Raw genomic sequence first — 17,998 nt, 5'->3', positions numbered from 1 at the left:
CACATTTTGTGGACAAATACTCTATCAATTCCGTTGGAGAACTGTATATACCCAATTTACTTCAGTTAAATTATGGGGGGAAAAAACAATCTTTTTTTTTTTTTCTTTTTTTTTTCTTTTTTAATTTTAAAATTTATGAAAATTTGGAAAAGATGGGAAAAAAAAAACAAAAAAAAAAATCTAATTGGACATGCATGATAAGTCTCCATAATCTGGGGGACATGGACAAAAACTATTATTTATTCCATGGTGGCTTTTTACTAGGCATGGATAAAAATTATTTATTTTACAGTTCAATAAATCCAAGATATTGTTATTTTATTGTTAAAATTTGAAGCAGACTTATTACTAAATTATATATATATATATATTTGCAAAATATTATAAATTACGAACAGAAAACTTTGTCTAATTTTTTTTTTTTTTTGGGAAAAGAAAAAGTATATATATTTTTTTGAAATAAAAGATATAAATTTATTAAATCAAACCAGCAGTATACATATCTTCTTGAACGAAGTTAGAAAGACAACAAGGCAGCTCTTTCATCCAAGATCCATAATCAACCAATCCTAAAGCATAATGGGATCTTAAGCACTCTGCTCATTTGAAATAATATATGGTTAAATATCTTTTAAACGATTAACAATAACCTTAGCAATGATATTACAAACCACATTACATAAACTGATAGGTCAAAATTCCACAACCTTTACTAGATCTTGGACCTTAGGAACTAAAGCTATCAATGTATGGTTAATCATTCCCAAATCACCATTATGATTGAACACATCTAAATAGGTTTCAATAATTTTAGGACCAACAATAAACCAATAGTTTCGAATAAATAGAGCAAGCATACCATCGATAATTGAAGCTTTTGTAGGAAACATTTAAAACAAGCTTTTCTGTAAGAACCAACTCAAATCCATATTCATAGCCTCTTTATCACTCTACCCGAACACCAAAAAAATAAATCAAAAGAACAGTGGATGAGAAAAGAATAGAAAAATAATTAATGAAGGCTTCAAAATTACCATAAGGCCGATCTTCTCATTCTCCACCATCAGCAATAATCCCTCTGGTGAAAAAAAATAGAAATATAAATTGAATTTTATAATTAATTGAGTGCTCATATTTTCCTTTGCTAAAGGTCCAAAGTTCAAACTCCAATATAAAAATAAATAAATAAATAAAATAAAATAAACTAGAATAAAATACTCTCATTCTCTTTTATCAGAAAATATAATTCAAGTTAATGATATGGAAAATTTTGAATATAAAAAGCTTTTCAAAGATTAACCAATCGCATGATTTTTATCAAATTTATTAGTTCGATAACAAATTTAAGCTTTGATCTTTATTCTTTATTTATAAAAAATAATATAATTAATTAATTTAATTTGAATATAATTAAATATTACATATTATTTTCAAAATCATCTATTGCTCATATATATATCTACCATCGTATAGGATCGATATTAATATAATGTACGGGATTGATATTAGTTTTATTATATTTATTATATAACATATATCTCTCTCATGATATAACTAAAAGTTTATTTCTCATATAAGAATTTGGTGATTCCTTTTGGAACAATATTGTTTATTACATTTATCATCATTAACATATATGAAAATTAGCATGTTATTTACTTTCCTTTCATTTCTATTTTTTTTTGGTTGATTTTTCCCTTTCATTTTATTTAGGTTTTAATTTTTAATTTTTAATATATATATATATATATTTTTTTAGGGATTGACATAAGTTTGGTTTGGTAGGATATAAATTCAATCTTGCAACAATGATTATTTTATTTTATTTTATTTTATTTTTTTGGTGAACTTGCAACAATGAGTTAGGTGTATATGTCCCAAACAACTGTATGTAGCTTTTTATTTTTTTTCATTTTTAAATTTTTTTTTGGGTACATCAAAGAAATGTGGAAATATCGATTTTCTCAAATTCTTAGTGATTTTATGAACTTTTTTATTTTTTATTTTACAATAATTTTGAATTCTTGAATCCTACAACTCCAAATACAAAAAAGATTATATATTTATATTAAAAATTATAAGGTATGCTCCATATCAACTAACAAAAATCTCTTTCATATTTTTCCCAAAAAAGAAGAAGAAGAAGAAAATCTCTTTCACATGATTTAGTATCTAACCTGGTCTGTTAATTTATTGGTACAAGATGTGAATGGACATGAAACAAAAGGTAAGTAGTACATATCGGATTGATGAGCTGATTTCAGTACACGTTTCATCGTTATTTAAGAAGGAAGACAGTAAATTATTGCCTTTCATTTCTCATACAATTTTTTTTTTTTTGGGTGAATTGCGTGAAATTTCTTATTCAAATTTGTTCACAAAGAATTCTGTACTAATATGAATTGCTGGATTTGTACATAGACTTGGAGTACTCAAGCCTACAGTGAATGGGACAATTAGGTTGGCAATTACTCAACAACATATGTTTGATTTTTATTTTCTTTTACAAAGTTGAGTATAATTTACTTATTTTAATAATTTGTCAAAAACTAAAATAACATTGATCATTTGAGAGATCTCTATTACTCATTCCCATTAAATAGCTAATTTATGTGTGTATTATATACATATATATATATATATATATATATATATAGAGAGAGAGAGAGAGAGAGATAAATCACCTCCAACTAAAACTGATAGTGAAATTAATTTTGTTTTCTCTTGCAAATTTTCTTCTAGAAAAAAAAAAAAACTTTCTTTTTTAATAAATGTTTAATTTCTTAATACTTTAGATTGGGAAAATGGGTTTTCTTGCTCATTGTATGTATAATGGGATTCTATACTTTTGTGAGAAGGCATGTCAGCCTCACAAATGGAGTGATGAAGGCATATTAGCTTTACCTTTGGGAGTGTTTGTGAGTTATTTTGATTCCTCACTACTTGTTTTTTGGGTCTACAGTGCAGAATCTCAACTTTTCATACACATCTTCAGAGGAAGATCACATGGTATCACAACATTCCAAAACCCTCCCTTCATTCATATGCCAAAAGTAAATAGTTACTATCAAATTTTCTCTTTTCTTGGAGATGTTAGAGATTCCAGTGTAGGATCATTTTCGGAGAAAATAATAACCCTTTACATGGTTTCCTTCTCAAGTTTCAACATTTATAAAAGTAGGCCTTTTTTTTTTTTTTACCTTTTCAATATTCATCTAATCATTTATGGAGCATTTTAAATGTTAATGTTCCATTTGACTTTAATACCATATATTGGTTCATTTATTTATTTTTATCAATGTATTTGTTTATTTTGATAGTACCTCTGTCTTAAAAGTTGCTTACTCCTTACTTGTCTATGTGTTAATTGAAAAACAAAAAAAAAATTCCAATATTTTAGCATTGTTTTGTCATGGATTTTAATATATTATAAATTGGATAAATTTTATTAAAACCCATTTAATTTTGTCATAAATATAAATAGATCTTACTCTTTTGAAAAATCATTATTATAATCTCCTTTTAATTTTTTATATTCATCAAAATAGCCATATTTGTTAATTTTTTCAATTAATATTTACTGTTAAATGCTAAATGATGGATAAAAATTAAACATTTTATAATTAAATAATATTATAAAAACACAATTATAATCTTTTAACTGTTCAAATTAATAATTAAAAACTGAGATATAAAAAAAAAAGTTTTAAAAAATATGAAGTTCAATTGTAATTAAAATAAAATTAAAAGAGTTTAAATAAAATTTGACCATTATAAATTAAAAGGCAAGGAATTTTTTTTAAAGCCTGATGGAACTTAGCATCTGAAGATGTATTTTCTAGTTTTTCATTAGGTGAAACATATGAATATTCTAATGTTTGATATCAGTATGGTCCATAATCGAGCAATAATATAAAAAGAAAATTATTTGCCTTTTTTTTTTTTTTTTTTTTTTTGCAATTATAAATCAGGAATAAGGCCATTGATAAATACAAGTAGTCATTTGACCGTATATATATATATTCTTTTTTTAATTTTTTATCATGTACTAAAATAATACCCTTTAAACTGTCTATATTCATTTTTAGCAGCTCATAATGCTCTCTCTCTATCTGACTGTTAAATAATCTTAATATATATATATATATATATGTTAAATAGTCTCTAGTATTTTAATTTCTCCAACAAACATATGTTCACCAATTTTTCATAAATAAAAAAAACTGACAAACACCCATTATTTATTTTTGTTCCATGTCTAGAAAAACATTTTTTTATTTACATTTTTTGTCAAATATAGGAGAAAATGTATTTATCATTTTAGAATCATAGATATATTTTTGTTTTGTTTTTTTTTTTTTTTTGGGGGTGTTCAATGTAATTAGATTTCGTCATATATATATATATTTAGGATAGTTTTAGTTAGACTTCAAATTTTGAATTTTAAACATGAAAAAAACACAAGCAACGTTGTTTTTTGTTTTGTTTTGTTGTTGTTTTTGTTTTTTTGTTTTTTTGTTTGGCTAAATACAAGCAACAAATTTAGAGCCCACAAGCAATGCTACTTTTCAATGATGAGTGATATAATTTCATTTGTAAATTTGTGAGGTAATTTTGTTTAAAATTTACTAATAAAAAGATATACCATTCGGTTTATCATATCAAATCAACTCAAATTCATAAAAAAAAAAAAAAAAGAAATTGTCAAATCAACTCAGATACTAAAGCAATCTGATAAAAACTCACATTATTTATTAGAAAAATGGATTGTCATTTTCTTTATGTTGACATTGTTACTAATTGATGTATTAATAAATTTTCCTTCACACTAAAAACTCTTTTGTGCTGAACAAGACAGAGAGTTAAATTAGCTTCTAAAATTGCTTCAATATTTATTTCACAATTATATAATTTGTATTATATTTATTATATTTTTAGTATTAACAATTAAACGGCCAGCCACTTTGACAAATCAAGTTGTTAAAAAAACAGCAAATAGTAAGTTCATGACCGTTTAACTTACAAAATAATATATTTTTTGGTGAATAACTTACAAAATAAATTATTTCCGAAATTTTTCCAAAAATTCTTAAAAAGACGTCTCATATGCTTTTTGTTTTTGTTTTTTCTAAAATGTTTTTCCAATTTTAAAACCTCTTCCAAGATTTTTTTTTGTTTAGAAAAGACAATGCCGAATCCACGTGGCCGTACCAAAAAAAAAAGTAAAAAAGCCAATAACAAGGAAAAAAAAAAGAAAAAGAAAATAAGATTAATTAAATCAGATAAATTAAAAAAAAATAAAACAATTATTTTTTTATTTTGAAAAACAGTGGCAAAAAAGTCTAATCCGTTACATTATAGAAAATAAAATCCAAATAAAATAGAGAGAGAGAAAAGAGTGAGAGAAGTAGAGAGAGAGAGAGAGAGAGAGAGAGAGAGAGAGTGGCGTCCAACGAGGCCATAAATTTTTGCAAATGCAATTCAAATCCACGCATTTCTGTTTCTGTTTCTGTTTTTCTTCTTCTTCTTCTTCGTCTTTTCAATTCCTTCTCTACGGTTTCTAAATTCTCAAAAAAAAAAGAAAAAGAAAATATTCAAATAATTCAATTGGGTCTTTTTTAATTTTTAATTTGGTTTTACTCACCTAAAACCCTGTGTCGTAATCTTCGCTAATTTCCCATTTATAAACGCTTATTTTCGCTGCGAAATTTGCTAAAAAATTTCATAGTGGGAATCGAATTTGGGTCGGTGGGGGAACTTGGGAGCGAAAAACCAAAAATGGCGACGAACATAGGGATGATGGACAGCGCGTACTTCGTTGGCAGGAATGAGATTTTGACGTGGATTAACAATCGCCTTCAGCTTAATCTCTCTCGCATTGAAGAGGTCCTTTCCTTACCTGCATTTCCCCTAAAACCCACTTTATTTCTTTCTCATTTTCCTTTTTTTTTTTTTTTTTTTTTCCCTGGGGTTCGAAAACTGGGTCCTGAAACTTTGTTTGGTTTTTGCCAAAGATCTTGAATATGGGCCTTTTTGTCTATGCCATTTTTAGTACATTAGAACCTCTTTCGGTTTTTTTTTCTTTTTTTCGTTTTTCGTTTTTCTCTGTAAATTTTTTCTTGGGTGTCAACCTGGGTCTTGTTTGTTTATCTATTTATTGATATATATATATATATATATATATTAATTTTTTTTGTGCTGGTGGTTTTTTCCTGGCAAATTATTATTCTTAGTTCTTAAATTTCCTTTGTCTCGTTGTTTGATATATCATAAATTTACTTGGGATCGTTGTTCTCTTTTTCTTATTTTATTTTTTTGATTGTTATATAGATAAAGACGTTACAACAAGGGATTAGAACCAATGGATTTTTTATTTTTTATTTTTTTGCCTTGATTTTCGAAATTATATAAATTCTCTAATACTTGGAAGGATGTTGGTTTTTAAGAGTTTATTTTGGGTGACTCACTATATGAAGATAATTGCTAACTAGAGTGTTTCATGGGCATATCCTTATTAACCGACGGTGACACGCAACTGGGTTTTGTATAAACTTACTAGAATGAAATGGGAAAAGCATCTGCACTTCCTTTTGATTCTTATTCAACCCTTTCATTATATCAGTTTTTTTTTTTTGTTTTTTTTATTTTTTTCATAAAAAGATTTTTTATCCAGAGAGGAACTCCTATACATGAGAAGCAAGCGATAGAATCAGGGAAATCAATTACAATTAGCTCTTAAATCTTAAACTGGTCAGATATTCCAGAGAGGGAAAAAAGAGAAAAAAGTTTGATATCCAACTGAAATTTGAACTGAGAAGTAATGGCTAAAAAATAACCGAGCCGATCAAATTTATTTTGAATACTAAATTTACGATGCAATCTGGCTGGCTATGTATTGAAATTCTTTTGTTTTGTAATTGTGCCGTTGCCAAAGTAGATATTCTTATGCTGTTGATTGGTAAGACGGAGCATCAGAGGAGGATTGATCTTATGGGTGCGAATGTGCACGTGATTTATTCTGTTTAGTGTTTTCATGTTGTTAATGGCTTGATGTATGCGTGAAATTCTAATATACTTGCTGCTTGTTAAGATGAGTACAGGACCTAAGAAAATTTCTTCATTATCTGAGAATCAACTGGGTTTGCAATTTAAGCTTATCAAAAAACCTATTATAATTTTGGTTTGTCAGTGAATCTTGAACGCTAGGCTAGTATATGTTGTTTGCAGTTATTGATTTTGCTCAGGTTTGCTAAAGATTTGGAAAATTTACAAGAGGATATTATTGTTAACCATAATGTGATTTTAAGAAATGGCATCTGTAATCTTTGTGTTGACTTGGGACTGGAAGCAAAATTTTCTTTGTCGTACATTATATAGATGTTTGCAATCAGCCATAAAACAAGTTTTAGAGTTTCAGTTTAATTGTTGCTATGCTTATATTGGGACATTGTTTCTTCTGTATAGCTGTTGTATATTCACTGTGATGGTGTCATTGATTCATTGGTGCTTGCTTATTTATTCTGAATTATGGAATGATCTGTAATTCTCACTTGTGAAATTCACTTTACAATGAAAAAATATATTATGTTTCTATTGATATAAAGAATTGTGGCCAGGCTGCATCTGGTGCTGTCCAATGTCAGATGATGGACATGACCTATCCAGGAGTTGTTCCAATGCACAAGGTGATAACCTTCCTCTGCTTTTGTAATTTTCATCTAGGCTTGATAATTTAATTGATCGTTTTATCTGTTGTGTCTTCAATATGGTTTATTGTAGGTCAATTTTGATGCAAAGACAGAATATGATATGATCCAAAACTATAAAGTTCTACAGGATGTGTTCAACAAGTTGAAAATTGAAAAGGTATTATCATCTTGCTAAAGATTTTCCCTCATGTACTATTGCTTCATGGCATCCTAGGTTTGATGAATAACTGGAAGTAAATAAAACATTGATGTCATGAATGTAGATCTTTACCTTTATCAGGTTGAACTTTTGTGTTCTTTTTACTGTGGTCCTATGTTTGTCTTTTCATAATATCATATTTCTTCTTGAATTTTGATCCATTGATCCAAGGTGAGATCGACAATTGTAGTTCTCTCATTTGGTGAGAAAGCTAGAATTTTGAATCAAATGTCCTATCCCAATATCTGGCCTGGTTTTGCTTGGGCGTTACTGAAACTGTTCCTGGAAAGGAATACCATTAAAAGAAATTTAACTGGAGCAATATTTAGCCAGAAGGATTTTGAGAGGAAGAAACTTTGAAATTTTGGTATTTCAGCGGTGAAAGTTATCATGCTAAGATGGCAAGCCTTTTGTCCCTCAGTTTGGATCAATGTGGAAGAAAAGGGAAAAATGGGCCTTTGAATTTCTGATGCGCTTTAGGTGACCTTTCCCTAACGTGATCTCTTCGCAAGTATGGGAAGTCTTTGTACAAGAATAGTGGAGGGATATATATGTACAATAGTTTGTGAGCTTATTCCCAGATTTGGCCTTTATTGAAATGTAATAAAAAGAGTAAGAAGTGTTGACCTTAGATAGTCTCTTACACTTACACCTGCCAGGTTATTGATGTAATTGACAGAGAGTTTAAAGAACTCTGAAACAGACAAATACTTCTGAACTAAAGCATTACATAATGAGATGTGTTTTTAACTTGATGATACACTGGATTTTATTTCACTTAACAAAAATATTGATGCAAGTGTGGGTTTCTGTTGGGATTCTTGCATGGTTACTCTGCTTATATGGTGATATACATTAGTTTTATTGGCTATACATAGGACTTCAATGGAATACTGTTAAAGTGTTGCTCTGCCCAAACTTAATTTGTATGCATAAGTAGCATGAAAAGATCACTCAGTTAAGATCTGCACTGGAGATAGATGGAACCAGCACTCATGGTGTTGTTTAGTAGGTGGTACATAGTCCCATAAATTGATGATTTGTAGTAAATGGTAAAGCCTTCATCTTTTTTGGTGTCTTGTTGAGTATCCCAGCTTGTGACAGTGATGTTCCATTACTTAATAGCTGATCTTGATAAGAATGTCTAGATGAGAAAGTGGATTGGTGTGGTGTATTACTGTGTGACCAATAATCTACATTTGCACTGACTGCTCTATTTTTTATTTTTTTGGTTTTACGGAAGCACATTGAAGTCAACAGACTTGTTAAAGGCCGACCTTTAGACAACTTGGAGTTCTTACAATGGCTGAAGCGCTACTGTGATTCTGTAAATGGTGGCATTATGAATGAGTAAGCTATTTTTCCTTTTTTTCTCTGTTGATCTATACCATCCCAGTGATTCTGTATGTATAATATCTATGTTCCCTCTTTTCAATGACCTACTTTGTGTTTCTTCAAGGAATTATAACCCTGTGGAGCGAAGAAGTAAGGGAGGGAAAGAGCGAAATCCCAAGGGTTCTCAGAAGAACTCAAAATCACTGCAATCTAACAATATGCATAACCCTGGTTATGGGGATACTGTTGGTCTTAAAACAACTGGTCAGCTTCGATCCAAACCTTTGGTGTTTGCACCCATTTTGTTTGCCCTTCTGACACTTCCTGAGATTGTATGAATGTATTTGTTATAGCAAGGAAGATAAGTGCAGCTGCAGGTGGGGCGGATTCTTCTGGTGAAGTCCAGGCATTATCGAAAGAGGTATTTATACGGGGTTCTTGTTGCTGTTTTCTTCTTGTTCAATCCAACATGTGAAAAGTTTCAAATTGGGTCCTCTAAATGCTTCTAATGGCTCTCTATGGAAATTCTTTTTCTTCTAAGTTCTTTGAAGAAATGTATTACAGCCTGAAAAAAGTTGTAGTGGGAAAAAATATGTGGACCAGGAACTCCATTTATTCCTTATACTTTAGTTTTCAGTGTTTATTTTTGCATTTCTGTTAGAACTATTCATTGTTAATTAGATTTCATTTTGCTTTTTTTCTTTGCCCTGATATTGCATAGTCAAATTTATCTACTCCTTGTAATTGATAATTGCACTACTACTCTTATAATCAGTGAGTTCTAAAGAGTGGTTTCTTTATGCTGCTTTTGTACAGATCACAGATCTCAAGCTTTCAGTTGACCTTTTGGAAAAAGAAAGGGACTTTTACTTTGCAAAACTACGGGATATAGAAATACTTTGTCAGGGTCCTGAATTGGAAAATCTACCGGTTAGTTTAAGAGTTTTCTTCTTTTAATATACAGCCTTATGGTTTAACAATGTATGTTCACTTTTATTTGTTTTCTTGTAATCATCTTTAATTATATCTCTTTATGAATGAAACCTTTAATTTATATTTATCTTGCTATCATGTATAAAAAACTAGTCATTTTTCCCGAGGATTATCAAACAAATTTTTTGGTCTGGAGTTTTCACAAATATTTGTAATTTATGGAGCAAAATTTTGTGATGCATTAGGAGATTTGGAGCTCAAGTCTTCTAATCTCTCTTTTGGAGAGATTGGTTGTTTTGTTCTATCCTCAAGAAATACTCTCTCACTCCCTGGTTTTGTGAGAATTGATACAATATTTATAGCACTTTGGATGATTGCTTCTTGTTTAAGAAACTACTCCAAGCCTTCTGTTTGTACTTCTGTTCTGTTTTTTTAGGTCTCAAGGCTATTTATCTAATCATGCATGCAACTAAATTTCATTCAGATGGCTATAGCAGTAAAGAAGATACTGTATGCTGCCGATGCAAAAGAATCAGCACTTGCTGAAGCTCAGGATTATCTTTTTGAAGCCATGAATGGTGGGGAAAATGAAACGGAAAACGAACCTTGAGTCCTGACTAACAATGGAGGCTCCTGCCCATTACGATTAACATACTTGTAGAGCCTTCTTGCCTGGCTTTTTCTTTATCATGAGATACTGATCATAGTTCCTTCACTTTGATATCTGGTAAATACCATTTGGTGAAGGACATTTTAGATGTATTTTCTTCTCTCTTTGCTGGATAGATGATTGACAATTGAATCTTTGGTAATAATAGAGCTGGTTTTCTTCAAATTTATATTTTCTTGGAGTTTGAAATCTGAGGGAGTGTTATTAATTGAGAAGAGAAAATGGATTCTATTTTAGCAACCGAATGGTTGGCTTTCATGCCATAACCACTTTGGTTGTGATTTATTAGGATTGGCATCTAGTCTCTAATTATTTCAAATAAACTTATATAGCGATAACATTACACGTGTTTTAAGTTTAGAATTGTAGGATTTGTTATTGTTATTAGAGAAGCATTTGTACTTCAAATTTGAAAAAATTAAAAATAATAGTAATCATGAAGAAAGGAGATAGTGCACTACTTTGGAGATTATTTACTCAAACAGGGTAGATTGTAAGTAAAGTGTAAAGAATGTACAAAAGTAAAAAACAAGGATGGGAATTCCTATCCGCTCATATTCATTGTGTAGCTCTCTCTCAAACGCAAAAGAGTACAATTAAGCTAGCTGTACTCCCACCGACAAATGTATACTAGACTTTATTCCCACCGACAAACTGACTGAACTCTATATTCACTATTATTTGTTGCTAATCAATGATTTTACTATTTTTATTTATATACAAATTTGATTAGCTTATGACTACAAATCAATGCATTATCTTTTGCTTTAGTTTGATCATCATTTTTTTCGCTTTGTTACTGATACTTAGGGTGCAAGCAACTTATTAATATTAATCCTGGACTTAGTACCCATGGTTTGGTTTCAAATACCTACGACTCTAAGACCAAGCTAGTAATCATTGCAGAGTGGATTCAAAATACAACTCTAAAGCAAAATGAGGATCATTTGGAAACATGTTGCAAAATAATTACACCTCAAAGCCAAACCAAACTACGCTATTTGGAAACAACTCTTTAACACAGCTTGCTTAGAACCCTCCATACATAAACATATTAAGAAATTCCATATTCACTACATTTGACCTTTTATGTGTTTGAGCTTTGTGATCATCTTCCTTATTTGTTCTTTCACACCCTGTTCAATTTTTTCTTTCATATCCTGTTCTATTATTTGCTGTTGTTGAATCTTCATCTTCTTCAATAATCAATATTAGAAGATATCAAAGCTGCTTTCGCATAGCTGTGAGGTTTGGCAAGAAATGTATCTGGAGGATGTGGAAATTCCTTCCCCATATCCTGATTTCTTGATCTATTTTGATGTTTCCTTCCTAAAAAATGATCGCCTTTTTCAGAAACCCTCGAAAATCTACTGATTTCTGCAACCAAAACACCTTATCATAAACCCTACCACATCCTCTTCCATCCTATCTCCAATGCTGTCCCTGATGAAGGTTCCCAGGGATGGTCATCCATTTATGATGGAAAAACTTTAGAGGCATGCTCTGGAAATAGCTGCTCAACCCAAAAACCTCGACCAACTATTTCACTGGCTGCGTTTCTTATGGTGGCCAAAGAAGATCAATCCTTAACCACCACGGTAGCAGAGGAGGTGGAGCTGGAAGGTGTAGTGAGAATGGCAAAGAGAGTGAGAGTGAAAGACTATTTGAGAGAGAGAGCAAGAGGAAGAGGAGGACTTGCTGTTAGACAACCAGCTTGCAACAACACATGTCCCATGAAAGCTGTAAGAGCTTTGTGTTTCCTTATTGCCACACTCCTCGACAGGCTTTCTAAAATCTCTCTCAGGATAACATTGAAGGAGCAGGAGTTTTCTTGGAGTAGAAGGAAGGTAGAAAATAAAAAAAAAAAAAAAGGAAAAAGGAAGGAACAAAATAAAATGGAGAAAAAGGAAGGAAAAAAGGAAAACAAGAAAAAAAATAAAAGAAAAAAGCAAGAAAAAATAACGAGAAAAAAAAAAGGAAGAAAAACAAATTGAGAAAAAAAAGGGGGAAACAAAAAATGGAAGGAAAAAAAAAAAAAAAAAAGATGAAAAAATTCTAGCTTACTCTGGGCAGACTTCCCGTAGAATAGAAGATACTGTTAAATGGTTTTTACTTTAAATGTGGTTTGTTGATTTAGCTGACCACAATCTATAGCTTGTAATTACATTTTATTGGGACGCATGACATTAATAAGAACTATCTTTTGCAATTCTGAAGTAGTACATAGATGTTCAAGTTAATTGAAATTCTCATAAATTCCAAAGAAAAAAAAAAAAACTTTTAACTAATTACCCTGCTTGGACAATTAATTTCTCAATTTCCATAATTAAGGTCACTTTATTTATTACTAATACATTTTAGCTAGGTTGTGGTTCTCAAAGATACACTTTCATATAAGAGAAATGTGGCTAGCTCTAAAAAATAATATATTTTCTCTGAGATGAAAAAATAACATTTTAAAATTAAAATGTTAATGTAAGCATATTGAATGCATAGCATAATGTTTAATTACGTAGCAAATGTGGCTTTTTGATCATTTTATCTCTTGAAGAATTAATGTATTTGAAATTCCAGATTCGCAGACGATTCAAGATTTCTTTGTTTTTAATTTAACTATATGCAAACTCTGTTTCATTATTTGTAAATTCTTAAATTTAAATATTTACTGAAGAAATCATCATCATCATTATAATATTATTATAACAAGCATAACTTTACTAAATAATGTATTTGTTGCATTTTAGGAAAAAGAAACAATTAACAACAATATGATAATGTGGTAATGAACGAGCAAAGGTCCAAGGTCCAACGTTGGAGTTTCGTTTGAGCCTTTCATGGTACACGGGCTTTGGATGTTGCTCATTCCGTGTCCACTGATAAACACAACAAGGGTTGAAAAGTTCTGAGGATGTTAGTGGAGGTTTATGTAGGTTGTTGATGATGATGATGAGGATGTTTTGTGGAATTGGGTGGTGAAGATTGGGAGCCTAAGTTTGAGGCAACCAGTAAAGCTTCCATTGATGAGGTGCAAAGCTTAAAAGTTGAAGCTTTACCAGAAGCACAAGGATGTTTGATTTGTTTTGAAGGTTTTGAAATTGGTAATGAAGCTACCCGTATGCCTTGCTTGCCTTTTTTCATGTGAATTGTACTGTCATGTGGCTTGAAAAAAGCAGATTCTGTCCCTTGCGTAGGTTTCAGATGCCATATTTGTGATTAGTTTAGATACTTGTAAAATGAATATATACATACATGCAGAAAAAAGTATTCTGTAAAGTGGATCTGTTTTTAATTTTTGTTTCTATATGTATACAATGAACAAGTTAATCTGATTTTAATCCATTTATGGCCTTCAAATATCTCAATTTTCTGCTCTTTACCATTTTCTCTGTTCTTGGATTAAATGATCAATTTGTTTATTGTCCTTGACATTTAACCCTCAACTCCGGTAAGAAATTGATACAAACAGTTGAGAAGATGGTGAATTTCGGTGAAATGAAAAGATGTCAAGCCCGGTGAGGAATGTTTTTCGAACTTCGAATACAAAAATATAATTAGGGCTTGAAATGGAATGAATCGGGGACAAAAGAAGAAGATAATATATGATTTCAAAGGATTGTTCGAGCACCAATGATTTGATTAACCACAACTCGACATGTGACCAAAAATTGCTCCTTGTAATTTTTGCTGAATTAATTATCTTACTCCTTGTAATTGATAATTGGACAACTACGTTTTTTTATTTTTATTTTTTATTTTTTGGTTAAAGGACAACTACTGTTACAATCATTGAGTTCTAAAGAGTGGTTTCTATAATTTTACTATTTTTCATTTATATGCAAATTTGATTATCTGTATGACCATAAATCGATGCATAATCTTTTTGTTTTAGTTTAATTTGATTATAGTCATTTTGCTTTGTTACTGATACTTAGGCAGCAAGCAACTTAATAAAAGTGATCGTGGATTTTTGTAAACTACAACTCTAAGACCAAGCTAGTAATTTATTGGAAAGTGGATTCAAAATAATACAACTCTAAATCTAAATCTAAAATCTAAATTTAGTAACCAAGCTGGATTTTTTTTAAAAGGGTTAATTAGGAATCATATGTATAATATATAATGCTCAAATACTAATTTTAACAAAAAGATATTAATATATAATGCTCAATTACTAATTTTAACAGAAAGATATTTTAGACTGTCGAACCTATTAGATTTTGATTGAAATCGTTTAATTTATCCAATTTTTAACTTCTAACTGTGATTGAAACTAAAAGCCAAAAAAAAAAAAAAAAAATCTAATTTTTTTTTTGGAAGAAATTACCTAAATACAAACTACAATCTATCCATTGCTCTTGTGCCTTCTGTGTGATTCGAATTCTTGTTCTCATGGCCATAAGTAAAGATGCTCTACCACTGGAGCTAATCCGCTTCATCAACCATCCAAAAAAAAAAAAAAAAAATTCTAATTATGATTATTAAAATCGACAATATTGTATACAAAATATTTAATATTATAGCCATAGGATTTTTCATCATCATCATTTTTTTATTTTTTATTTTTTTGGATATAGGATTTCATCATCATCATTATTATAACAAATATAACTTCACAAAATAATGATTTCTTTTATTTTAGTGGAAAAAAATAATAATAATAACAACAATCATAAAGAAAGTAAAGTAGATATATGTATTTTTATTTTTATTTTTTTGGACATTATTATATCTTATATTCAGGGATTCAAAATTAAAAATAAGGCCCAGGTGGAAAGTCAAAGGAAACTGCCATATCTGTCATAATCCTAAAAGAAATTGATATAACTTCCCTTTCCCACCGCCTCTAGAAATCTAATAGAAAATCTATAAAACGGATATGTAATTAATAAATCAGTGCTCTAGTTTCCTTTTATCTGCTTTGCTACTTCTTCTTCTTACTCTCATTCCGTTAAGTCTCTCTCTATTCCATTAATTTCTCCTGTAAACTCTTTTTTGTTTTTTTGGGGTGTTGATAATCATATGGCGGGTGGAGATTATTACTTTGGAGCATGGCCTTTGGATCACATAGAGACGGAAGATGAATCATTGGCATCCGCCAAGTTCATGTTCCTTATCCAGGCCTCCTATAATCAAGAAGATGATGATCTCATTCTTCACCAACATGAGTGTGTGGAATATGATGTGGTGATGCATGATGATGAAAGGTCCAAGGTTGCCATTCACCACATTCTTTCAAACATTGGAGTCCCGGTTCTGCCTTCTATGGTGCAAAGGGTTTTGGATGTTGCTCATTCCATGTCCTCCAATAGACACTTCGCCGGTCGAAAAGTTCTCAGAATACTTGTCGATGTTCGTGTTTTGTCTGATGACGATGATGATTATGATGATGATGATGATGTGGTGGAACTGGAATTGGGCGGTGAAGATGATTGGGAGCCTAAGTTTGAGCCAGCCAGTAAAGTTTCCATCGAAGAGTTGGAGAGGATCAAGGTTGAAGGTTCTTTAAAAGAAGAAGTTGGATGTTGCTCCGTTTGCTTTGATGATTTTGAAAATGGGTGTGAAGCTACTCGAATGCCTTGCTTGCATCTCTTTCATGGAGATTGTATTGTCAAGTGGCTCCAAACCAGCAAATTATGTCCCTTGTGTAGGTTTCAGATGCCATCTTTATGATGAGTTTTAATACACGTATAGTATGTGCATACAGAAGAAAGGAAGAAAAAGTTTTGGCGTAGAGTGTATATGCTTTTATTGTTTTGTGTATACAATGAGCAAATTTATCTGATTTCACCAACCCACTCTCTGTTTTTACACTTTTCTCTGTTCTTGGACCAAATGATGTATTTGTTTATAATCTTTATCATTTAGTCTTTGATAAAGGAATTCACATATAGTTATTTGCTTGGTTTCATTTTAATCTTCGGTATTTTCTCAGTATAATACAAAAGTCATATAGATTTAATTGCTCACAAGTATACCAAAGCACAAAAATAATATTTTATTGCTTTCTTTTTGTTCTTTTTTTGCCTTTCTTTTTGAATTATCCTCTGAAGTATACAGCAGTTTAAATTAATGGAAAAAATCTTTTTCCAAGTCCAAAAATTGCGTACCCTTGACAATTTCACAACTTCCATTAGATTCTCTTTGTTATTAAAAAGTTTTAGGTTGCATATTTGAATGATGAGTTTGCCAGTCAAATAGAAGTCAACACCCTCTGAAAAAAAAAATAAAAATATATATATATAGGAAAACACTTTTACTCTGCCTTTTATGTAATTTATCAATGAAAAACAGCATAACATACACAATTTGGAGAGTTTTGTGGACTTCCGAGTTGGAAAACATAACAAGTAGCTCATGGGGATTGGCAAAAACAAAAGTAACGAAAAAGAATTTCTGATGGCAATAGCGATTAATTCTTTATTGTTTGTAATCATAACCAAGATTAAACAAGCCTAACAAAACATTTAATAGCCTATTAATTAAGAGAGGTTTCTACAGAGCTAATTATTATAAATGATGCTAGTAATAAGGCTGGTATAATTCTCAAGCTGGCTCTAAGCTAGTCTGTAGCAAATCTATAAATCATGGAATGTAAGTATTCCTCTCTTGGATTGTTAATTTTTGAAGGGAAACTTGGGTGATTCATGGAGTCATGAAGACTCTGTGTTTTTCCAAAGAAGCTGCAGCAAACTTGTAGTAAACAGCTCCATCTTTGCCCTTCACATAGTTCATGTCACAGCCATCTGGTAGCTCATTGATCAAGCTTCCGATTTCATGGGAATGGCCTTGTTAACCGAAAATCTGGAGCTTTTCGGAGAGGATATAGCCCACGTTATGGCCATGGAGTGAATGGCCCTGTTAACGGCCTTGGCTTCCATTATAAATACCCAATTTGTTTGTGCCAATTAACATGTCTGTCACCATAACAGAAAGTTTTACAAGGAAGCCTGTATTATTTAGCAGAAATATCAATGTCAGTGAAGGTATATGAAAACAAACATATGTATATGCATTCTTCATAGCTTTAACATTCACGATTCACTTAAACCTGAAAGTTATATTGAAAGGAGCAAATGGTAAACTAGTATTACCACATATATATATATATATATGTATATAATTCTCACTGCTTTATTGTATCAAAACATATAT

General features: G+C 30.5%; 2 protein-coding genes across 3 annotated transcripts; both read left to right on the top strand.

Annotated features, from left to right (window-relative positions):
- Positions 1–5,393: 5,393 nt before the first annotated feature.
- On the top strand, positions 5,394–11,011 carry LOC107419288 (microtubule-associated protein RP/EB family member 1A). 2 transcript variants are annotated; one of them, XM_016028034.4, is made up of 8 exons: positions 5,394–5,886; positions 7,617–7,685; positions 7,780–7,866; positions 9,152–9,258; positions 9,368–9,507; positions 9,597–9,664; positions 10,060–10,173; positions 10,661–11,011. In XM_016028034.4, exons 1-8 carry the CDS (start codon positions 5,779–5,781, stop codon positions 10,784–10,786), a joined length of 819 nt encoding a protein of 272 aa, XP_015883520.1. In that variant the 5' UTR covers positions 5,394–5,778; the 3' UTR covers positions 10,787–11,011. The 2 variants fall into 2 exon arrangements, with proteins under 2 accessions (XP_015883520.1, XP_060670746.1); XM_060814763.1 differs by lacking the exon at positions 5,394–5,886 and adding an exon at positions 6,412–6,994.
- A 4,732-nt stretch (positions 11,012–15,743) lies between these two features.
- On the top strand, positions 15,744–16,806 carry LOC125422493 (E3 ubiquitin-protein ligase MPSR1). Its single transcript, XM_048474385.2, has one exon. The coding sequence runs from the start codon at positions 15,866–15,868 to the stop codon at positions 16,514–16,516; it is 651 nt and encodes a 216-aa protein (XP_048330342.1). The 5' UTR covers positions 15,744–15,865; the 3' UTR covers positions 16,517–16,806.
- Positions 16,807–17,998: the final 1,192 nt, after the last annotated feature.

Source organism: Ziziphus jujuba, chromosome 2 (genome assembly GCF_031755915.1).
Source record: "Ziziphus jujuba cultivar Dongzao chromosome 2, ASM3175591v1".
Taxonomy (NCBI): Eukaryota; Viridiplantae; Streptophyta; class Magnoliopsida; order Rosales; family Rhamnaceae; genus Ziziphus; species Ziziphus jujuba.
This window is presented reverse-complemented; position numbering and strand designations above follow the sequence as displayed.

Bases quoted from the DNA above. Each gene is read 5' to 3' on its own strand.
- LOC107419288 (XM_016028034.4), top strand. From the start codon at position 5,779: ATGGCGACGAACATAGGGATGATGGACAGCGCGTACTTCGTTGGCAGG. The intron at 7,867-9,151 runs GTATTATCATCT...GTTTTACGGAAG, and splicing joins ACAAGTTGAAAATTGAAAAG to CACATTGAAGTCAACAGACT. The intron at 9,508-9,596 runs GTCAGCTTCGAT...TATTTGTTATAG, and splicing joins TGTTGGTCTTAAAACAACTG to CAAGGAAGATAAGTGCAGCT.
- LOC125422493 (XM_048474385.2), top strand. From the start codon at position 15,866: ATGGCGGGTGGAGATTATTACTTTGGAGCATGGCCTTTGGATCACATA.